This window comes from Paramisgurnus dabryanus, chromosome 10 (genome assembly GCF_030506205.2).
Source record: "Paramisgurnus dabryanus chromosome 10, PD_genome_1.1, whole genome shotgun sequence".
Lineage (NCBI taxonomy): Eukaryota > Metazoa > Chordata > Actinopteri > Cypriniformes > Cobitidae > Paramisgurnus > Paramisgurnus dabryanus.
This window is the reverse complement of record NC_133346.1, coordinates 25,534,302-25,544,385: the sequence shown is the minus strand read 5'-3', so window position 1 is coordinate 25,544,385 and position 10,084 is coordinate 25,534,302. Positions and strand designations below refer to the sequence as shown.

Genomic DNA, 10,084 nt, shown 5'->3' with positions numbered 1-10,084 from the left:
GTGAAGCACAAGCAAACATGCAGAGGAACTGAAGGCAGCTAAAAACCATCAGGATATTATCACGGGCTTATTTTATTGCATTTGGAGCCTTACCTCCAGATAAAGTAATAAACTGGACTGATGATTTAAATGTTGTACTCACATGTGCGTTGTAAGCTCTATGGATTTTATGTTGCAGCACTGCTTCCCTCGTTCACTTCTCAGTGTCGCGTGAGCAGCTACACTGCAGGTTCGACTTCATTTGGCGCTAAGCAGACCTCTTGGTGATATCAAAGTACCGCGAGAGCGATTCAAAGCAGATTTCTCCATGTGATAACTGGAGTCGCTCTCGCGGTGCTTTACTGTCACTCGCCTGTGGCGCCACACCAGTCTGCTCCCCAGTCACTTTCGCGTCACTATAGTAATTTGATTTCATAGAAATTCATACGCCGATCGGATCGCGCAGTTCGGCAGGAAGTATATAGCCTAATATGTATTTCAACCCGCTAAAGTGGCAAGTGTAGCATGCTAATGGTCAGTGCTTCACATCTATATTATGACTAAAAGTTTTAAAATGTCACAAAACCATGCTGTTACGCATCCTCGCGCTATTTTTAGTGGGTATACGGAAATCCTTGACCATTTCCAGTGGGTATACGGCGTATACCTGCGTATCACGTAGACTACACCACTGCTATTCCTGTGGGCGGAGGTCAGTCAAACACTCTTGCTTTGATGTCATTCAACCGGGAAGTAAAGGGCTGTAGTCCAAACCGGCCGTTCGCTGTAGGCTTTGAAAGGGGAATTTTATTAACGAAAATATATCGCTTGGCATTGAATTTTGCAGGTATTATTTATGCTTTAAGCAACATTACACACTAAAGTTTGAAAAATGGGATCAGGAAAAAAGGGACCTTTAAGTCATCTGGATAGACCATGTGACGATCAAAAGTTACTTTTCTCATTTTCTTTTCTGTATATTTTATTATATTGATGCTATGACTGTAAATCTTAATGTTCCGGTCACCTATATTATATCTTTTGATGTTTTTTGCTTAGTGTCTTCATGATATTATTAGCACATATTGAATGCAGCTATATTTCATGTATTTGCTAAATCTATAATAAAAACGCATTAAGAAAACATGTTAAAACATAAACTAGTTACCTGAGACCAAAAAACATTTTGAAAAGTAAAATATGCGTGTTAATAAATTTAATTTAAAAAAAGATAAAAAATGAACTTCAATTTTGACGAGTTGACTTAGAACCTGCAAATAGAACCGATTCGGTGGAATGACACTTAAGATTATATAAATGATGCGAAACATTTAAGTAAACATTTTTAAACTGCACTAACTAGAATCACTAGTCGTTTGAACGTCCACGCAGATGCCATAGAAACAAAACCATTTTCCGCCGGGGCGTCGCTCGCTTCTCGTGCCACGGCCTACGGGGCGGGAGTTGTTGCCGGAAGGCGTCATTGCGCTGGGCGGTGCTTATTGTGCCACGTTGATGGACGGCAGTGGGGACGTGGAATTCTGTCCATCTGTAACCGGGACAAATATCTCACAACACACAAACTCACGGATTTCACAAAGTTTTTCCGCTAATTTACATTAATATCTATGTATATGCGTGAGTAAGTCTGTGCATGACTGGTGGAAGCACGAGAGGAAAAGGTAAACACTTTTAAAACTGTAAATCCTTGTCCAGATAGCTGCATTAGCGTATGTGCTACAGAATTATCTGTTTTATATGGATCTTAAGATTGTGGGTAACATACATGTTCATTTCATTAATTAAAACGTGACCTCGTGTTATTTTTTTGTAAAAATCCTGTCTTACTATGCAGCCCGGTGCTTTCTTTTAAAAATCTAAGTTAATCATTTTGCATTTAAAGTGTAAAAGCATAAAACTGTTGTTATAGTTGTCTAATGTCTTAAATTATTTTTCATAAAGTTAAAGTGTATGTGTTGGCTTTCCAAGGCCCAGGTTTCTTTAATAGTTCCTTGTTGCATTACTGCTGTAGCAAAATTTCCTGTTTGGTTAGTGACATGAACATTATTAAAGCTTAATACTTAGGAGATTTTCCCAAATCACCTGTATGTCACAGTGTGTTTTGAATTTTCCTATCTGTTTTTTGAAAATTATCTGTATTCGTTCATATGTGCATGAGTATAAAAAAGAGATAAAAATACATCAAGGAATACATTTTGGCAAAAGACAGCAAACTAATAAACCCAAAACTGTTTACTATTTACTGAACTTTGTCTGTTTTTGTTGAGAAAGTAAATAGTGGTAGTAGTTAAAGTTGTGTTTGAAATGTTTGAGTAAATGATAACGCTGTTTTTCTAATGTCGTAGAATGAAGCTAAAACAAATTAACCGAACAGCCATCCAGGCCTGGAGTCCAGCAGAGCAGCACCCAATCTATCTGGCAGCAGGTAATGAAGATCATTCATTGTGTTAATGCTACAGACAGATTTACAACTATTCCATTCATACAATGCTGTGGACTTGGGAAGTTGAAATAACGGCACCAATCATGAAATAAGGAGACATGTCATTAATGTAGAACTCTTTATAAATTAATTATATCAACAGGCCAAATGTGCATATTGTGTGAATGTGAAAATATATTTTTTCATGACATTTCACTCTCAACTTTTCAACTCTCAAGTGTGTTATTAGAGTTTTTAAATATCCTAATTCAGTAATCACAAATGAATAGAAGGGTCATAAATACTTAATGAAAGTAAAAAAATTTAAAGTTTAACTAAGACTATTGATAAATAAATCACTGTTTAGGTACCTCAGCGCAACAGCTAGATGCCACCTTCAGCACCAATGCATCATTGGAAATCTTCGAATTGGATCTGGCTGATCCCACTTTGGCCATGAAGTCATGTGGCTCTTTTTCATCTTCACACAGGTACTGATATAAGATCTTACTGTATGCTTATGATTTACATTGCCAACATATCCAAATAACTCACAAATGTCATTTTTTGGAAGCGGTTTGTGTATTGCTTTATTATAAAAATATCGAATAAGAAATAATTTTATGGTGCTTTTCCATTGCATAGTACCCCACGGTTTAGGTCGGGGTAGATCACCTCACATTGGCTTGGTTAGGTTTTCCATCGAGTTTAGTTACACTTCGGAGTGGGAGGGTTTATAGGCGTGTTGTTATATTTGCGCTATGTACTGCTGTGACATCATACAAGTGAAAGTGTTGTTGGAATGCTATACATCCCCATACATTCATTTATATCTCAGTCCACCACAAAATTAAAATTGACTACCAGAAATAGGTGTTTGCACATCGCGTTAATCACTGCCTCTGTCTCACATGACAGTTTCTTTACAAACACCAGTGGCGTCAGTCGGTGTCAGCAGACTCATTTAAGTTGCATTTAAGCATATATGCGGACGTGCGCTTTGCGAATGTGCCGCCACAAAGTCTGGAAAAACTAGTATGGTGTTCCTGATTCCATCGCTAAAAGTGATTTTGGGATCTTACAGCAAAGATGACAAAATTTTACTCGATACAGCTCAAGTTAGCACGAAGATAAAGCTAATCTTTACATTATAGCGATAACGCTGGTAGTGACCACTCTCTCAGACGAATCAGTGATCTACAGTGTTTTTGCGTCATGTTTTAGTGTCAGCTCTGGTAGCTTGGAAACCCCCCAAGGCCCCAAAAGTAAGCTGACCAGACCCAAACCGTGGGGTACGATGCAATGGAAAAGCGCCATTGCTGTGTTTTATCTAATTTACAAATGCTTTTGTGTTTATAAATATTTATTATATAAATGGATATTTTTCTTAAAATTATACATGCATGTGTGTGTATTTATATAAACCTAATTATTATACACAGTACACACACACATATTATGTAAACAAAAACTTTTATTCTGCAAACAATTAGTCGCGACTAATCGTGAGGCAGCATTCTGTGAAATGGTACATTCTTAATTTTTGTGGGTGCGCAATGCATTAAACCCTGAAAATATATTACCTGGGTATTGTTAAAGGTGTAATTTAAACACAAGGAATACCCTTTTTAATACACGTTCGGCAAAATTGCACCGAGCAAACATCAATCATAATCATTACAATGACTAAAGATCAATTGCCTATACCTTGTACTTTATGCATGCATGAGGGTGTGGTGGTGTGCACAGCATTTTTTGTAGACCAACCTGGAAGTTAGCGGGAATTTTGAAGAGTGAATTTTGGCTTCAAAAATGATAAAATTTGTTTTTTTCTCTGAAGACAATTTGTTGCACAAAATGTGTGTCATAAACCTTTATTGAACACAAAGCTTATTATTTGCAATAATCTAAAATTCTATGAGAAAAATGAATGGACTTTGTTGTGAGGGAATCAGGGTCTCACTAACCTCCAGCACGTAAGTTTATGTATGCAATTGGTGATTTAAAAAAATTACTGGCATGACATTGCCAATCCCTTTTTACCTTAGTTGTATGTAAGGGCTGTGTAAATGTTTTTCAAAAAATGTTTTATGATTTCTACAGACAAAAACAGTTATACAGCTATGAAACGACAACCTTGAAATATTTATATTTGCAGTTGAATGATTTCTTTAATATATACAGTGTATTTTTTACACCCCTCTGTTCAATCTAGATACCATAAACTGGTCTGGGGACCACATGGCATTGAATCCGAGGGACTGCCATCTGGAGTTTTGATTGCTGGAGGAGAGAATGGAAACATCATTCTCTATGACGCCTCCAAAATCATTGCTGGTGATAGTGAGGTGATCATTGCCCAGAGCGAGAAACACACAGGGCCAGTGAGAGCGCTCAACGTCAACTCGTTTCAGGTAATCACACAAATCACATTTAAGTTCTTATCCTTAAATTCTCCAGCTGGCTAACATAGCTTTTTCTTTTACATTAAAACCCCATTGACACAGCACAGCATGCCTTTTGTGTTAAGGTGAACATGTCCCGTAATTGATTCGGGGATCGCTCCCATAAAGGGGACCTAGTAACATTGCCGTAACATTTACGGAGCGCGTCCTGTTTAAATACAAGGCAGAAACAATGCTGTAGGACAGGGGTCTCAAACTCAAACTGGCTTGGGGCCATTTCTGAGACTGACATTTCATCGGGGGGCCGCAAAGCTTTTTCTATTATTTAATGTATAATAATACTTGAAAATATATAAGCAGTGGTTTTATATTTTTAAAATAAATTATTTTATAAAAGTAAGTAAATCTTTTCTTAACTTTATCTTAAATAACTAAGACCTATTAAAACCTTGCACTAAACTAACAAATTCCTGTAATTCCTGTATAGATTTATAAACTATTATTAAAAAAATTACCACCAGTAAGTGTTTCTGTTTTGATTTATTTTGGATTGTTTCAGTCATAGTATTGACTTCATTATATTTTTTGTTATTTCAGTTTTAATGAATTTTCTATTATATGTGGAAAAATATGAATAAGTGAAAGTGATCCTAAAACTTTTGAATGGCCCGCGGGCCGGGATTTTGGGACCACTGCTGTAGGAGGTGTGCATGTCAACAAGAAGTTATTGTTCAGCTCTATCGTTCAGTTTTGAATGCAGATCAAGATTCACCATGAATAATGTCTACAAACTCAGGGTTTCCCGCAGAAAATTTGTTAGTCAAGGTGGTAGGGTTGGGCGGGTGGGCGGGCGGGGCCAAGGGCGTGGCAATCAAAGGGGCGGGGCGTATGCGTCATGATGAAAATTAAAATATTTTAATAAAATAAATAAATAACATATTTATTTTTAAAACACTCAAATAAAACTTAATTTTGAAGAAACTATGACAAAAAAATGAACACATACAAGATTATTAATGAATTTTAATGTTTTTAACAGGTACCTCTAATGGGAATAGCTGCGTTATAAAGTGAAACTAAAGGGTTAATAAACACAAACTAAAGCAGATGTTGTAGATTGTCACGTGAACGATGATAGATTGCGCAAAAATGGTAAAAACAGATTATTTCCCACTATTAATTACATTATCTTAAAGGAGTGTAACTGTAGCATGTAAATAATGCACATGAATAAAGTGAGCAAGAGCGCTCAACAATTATATCTAATCAACAGGCACGTGAAACCTTAGCAGGTTGCTCAAGCAACAAAATCACCAGCTAACTTACTTTAAAATTAGAAGAACTATAGACTAATACAATAACAGGCTTGAATAACCCCAAAACATAAGTCCACTTACAGTTCTCATGGACACGTGTTTTATTAACTGGCTATCCTCCAGACATGACGGAGCAAGTCTTAACTCATTTCTGCCGTGTGGAGTGCGTGCACGCTCGCAGTGAGAAGCGCGTCCGCGCTATTCTCCGAGATGTTTTATCAACTGGCTAGTTATCCTCCAGACAGTGACGGTCCGGACCACGTCTTTCTCATTTCGGCTGTGTGGCGCGCGTCCCCGCATGCGGTGTGATGCGCGTACGCGCTATTCTCCGAGATGAACTTGACGGCCTTTTGCGCAGCAAATTTTTTATTTATTTTTTGGACAAGTTAGTTAAGGCGGTAGGGTTTCCAAGCTTAGGCGGGCCGCCTTAACTGAAATATGCTGCGGGAAACCCTGAAACTGGAATGAAGCAGAGATCAGTGAGCTCGTCATTTTCTGCGCTGAAGCAGAGATCGATCGTCAGCTTGATATATGAGAGAAAAAAATCGCAGATAATAAGCAAACTTAAGAACTCAAATCCACCAAGTGCACAGTTGCAAATACAATGCGTGAAATGTCTTTATGGGTTCTTCATGGTAATCCATGCACAGATTTTGTAAAATCATTGGCAGTGTGAATAAACCACAATAAAATGATCCCCCAACCAATCCAAGAGACATTTTCTGTGTATTTTTCATAACCTGTGTGTGAAAAGGGCTATAGTGAAATTGTGGTAAATGTTAAACATTTTTTTTTTGTTTAGACCAACCTTGTGGCCTCTGGAGGAAATGAGTCGGAAATCTACATTTGGGATTTGAACAACTTCAGCTCTCCAATGACACCAGGACCCAAAATACAGGTACAGATCTTATATGCAACTCGGAGTACAGTCTGCTTTTGTTTTTTCTTATTTTAAAGGTCCCATATTTCAAAGCTTTCTAGACTTTTATTTTAGGTTATGATGTCCTTAAGAATATAAATTTGCAGTTTAAGTACCAAAAACAATCTATATAGATTTTATCAGCTCCTCTTTTAGGAGCTCTGCTAAGAAAAGGTTTTTTCGGCCTGTAATATGTAATATTCATGAGCCTCTCTTCTGATAGGCCGTGTTGTTTTATGAGTGAAATACACAGTTGGAAAAACGTTACCCATACACAAAATGTTTGGTTAGTGAACCAAGAGACACAGAGACACTCGGGATTTAACACAATGTGCAGATATATTTGTGCCTACTTTTATTGTACAAGGTCAAGTTTATTATAAAAGTAGCCAAATACTTTTTTTGGCAAAGAAGACACAGTGAATACAAATAATATTTTTTACTTCCTTTTAATAGACAATCTATCTATAAATAAGTATGAATGTATGTTTAAACAAGCCTGTATAAAATATGGATCCAGAAAGATTGGCATCTATCAATTCAGCACTATTCCCATGGACAGCAGCTGCTAAAATCGTAAGTAAGAAAGGATTTAGAGTCAATAAGAAACAGCATATCGAGAAACGCAGCAGGTGTTATGAGGTTTTAAGTAGCTCTGTCTCTCTCCACTTACAAACTAAGACTAGCACTTTTACTGCAGCACGGCTCTTTTCAAAAGTGTTTGTATAAGCGTAAAACAACTTCATTTTCTTCAGACTACCATTATTCAACAAAGACAAGGTAAAAATGGTTTTTCATTCTCTGTCCCCTTTAACAGGAATATCACTATTTAACAGTGTTTGTGCAGACATGCTAAACTTTAAAGAATACAGTATTTAACATTAATAATGTTATTAATCACCATGTATGGCAAATTTAGTTAAACATGATTGTATTCACATTAATAAATATTTTTGAACCAGATTATGGCAGGATGGAAAAAAAGTGAGTGCAATGTGCAGAAAGTAACCAAGAGGTGTGTGCGTGCGTGCGTGCGTGCATGTGTTAAATTATATGTTAAACCCGTGTTCTGTCCTTTCGGCTGATGCTACTGTACTCAAAAAAAATCCAAGGTTGGCAGGTCTGTAAGCTACAGTATGTGAATAGGCTTTGTTTAACGTGTGCACACAAACTCATTGCGAAAAAGATAGACAGTCTATTTTACAGTCCTCTGAAAAGACAAAGTTTATAATGTAACACTGTACTGCATGATTTGAAACGATTACACTGTAACATTGTATGGTTTTGTATGCTTTACTGAATTCTCCACACAACAAGGTGTAAATACACGTGACAAAACTCACATATGATTACATAAATTTTTTAAAACACTTTGTTTTCCACAGCATAGCGATTGTACACAACTCTAGGAATAAATCTATAGATAATAATGTAAACTGGTTGTGATCCTAAAGCACTATGTTTCAACAAAGTAGGAACAGATCAATCCTTTAGGAGCAAACGTTGGGACCAATCCAGCCTTGACCTCTCCATGCATGGTTTATGAAAGCAGTGATCACAGAAATGACAATAGCAGAAATATAGTTTCTGGTTACAGTGAGAAGGAATTGCATTGCAACCAAATGCATCTCACTTACTCTGCATACTGTACAATATTACAACCCCAAAACAGAAAAAGTTGGGACACTGTAGAAATTGTGAGTAAAAAAGGAATGGAATAATTTACAAATCTCATAAACTTATATTTTATTCACAGTAGAATATAGATAACATATCAAATGTTGAAACTGAGATATTTTGAAATGTCATGCCAAATATTGGCTCATTTTGGATTTCATGAGAGCTACACATTCCAAAAAAAGTTGGGACAGGTAGCAATAAGAGGCCAGAAAATTTAAATGTACAAATAAGGAACAGTTGAAAGACCAATTTGCAACTTATTAGGTCAATTGGCAACATGATTGGGTATAAAAAGAGCCTCTCAGATTGGCAGTGTCTCTCAGAGGTCAAGATGGGCAGAGAATCACCAATTCTCCCAATGCTGCGGCGAAAAATAGTTTTCTGAGTTTCTCAGAGAAAAATTGCAAAGAGTTTGAAGTTATCATCATCTACAGTGCATAATATCATCCAAAGATTCAGAGAATCTGGAACAATCTCTGTGCGTAAGGGTCAAGACCGGAAAACCATACCGGATGCCTGTGATCTTCGGGCTCTTAGATGGCACTGCATCACATACAGGAATGCTACTGTAATGGAAATCACAACATGGGCTCTGGAATACTTCCAGAACACATTGTCAGTGAACACAATCCTCCGTGTCATTCGCTGTTGCCAGCTAAAACTCTGTAGGGCAAAAAAGAAGCCATATCTAAACATGATCCAGAAGCACGGGCGTTTTCCCTGGGCAAGGCTCATTTAAAATGGACTTTGGCAAAGTGGAAAACTGTTCTGTGATCCAACGAATCAAAATTTGAAGTTCTTTTTGAAAAACTGGGATGCCATTTCATCCGGACTAAAGAGGACAATGACAACCCAAGTTGTTATTAGCGCTCTTTTCAGAAGCCTGCATCTCTGATAGTTTGGGGTTGCATGAGTGCGTGTGGCATGGTCAGCTTACACATCTGGAAAGGCACCATCAATGCTGAAAGGTTTATCCAAGTTCTAGATACATATGATCCCATTCAGACGTCGTCTCTTTCAGGGAAGACCTTGCATTTTCCAACATGACAATGCCAGACCACATAGTGCATCAATTACAACATCAAGACTGCATAGAAGAAGGATCTGAGTACTGAAATGGCCAGCCTGCAGTCCAGATCTTTCACCCAAAGAAAAGATTTGGTGCATCATAAAGCGAAAGATGCGACAAAGAAGACCTAAGACAGTTGAGCAACTAGAAGTCTGTATTAGACAAGAATAGGACAACCTTCCTATTCCTAAACATTGGTCCTCCTCCAGCTGTTCCTTTATATGCACATTTACCTTTTCTGGCCTCTTATTGCTACCTGTCCCAACTTTTTTT

The 10,084-nt window shown here is 37.3% G+C and overlaps 1 protein-coding gene across 8 annotated transcripts in view; it reads left to right on the top strand.

The window, feature by feature from the left end:
- Positions 1 to 1,475: 1,475 nt before the first annotated feature.
- sec31a (SEC31 homolog A, COPII coat complex component) overlaps positions 1,476 to 10,084 on the top strand; it is a 29,627-nt gene continuing 21,018 nt past the window's right edge. For all 8 annotated transcript variants that reach the window (XM_065240633.1, XM_065240631.1, XM_065240632.1 and 5 more), the window contains exons 1-5: positions 1,476 to 1,661; positions 2,346 to 2,425; positions 2,790 to 2,913; positions 4,638 to 4,836; positions 6,946 to 7,041. In XM_065240633.1, the coding sequence (XP_065096705.1) occupies positions 2,347 to 2,425; positions 2,790 to 2,913; positions 4,638 to 4,836; positions 6,946 to 7,041 (498 nt within the window). In that variant the 5' untranslated portion in view covers positions 1,476 to 1,661; position 2,346. The remainder of the gene's footprint in view (positions 1,662 to 2,345; positions 2,426 to 2,789; positions 2,914 to 4,637; positions 4,837 to 6,945; positions 7,042 to 10,084) is intronic.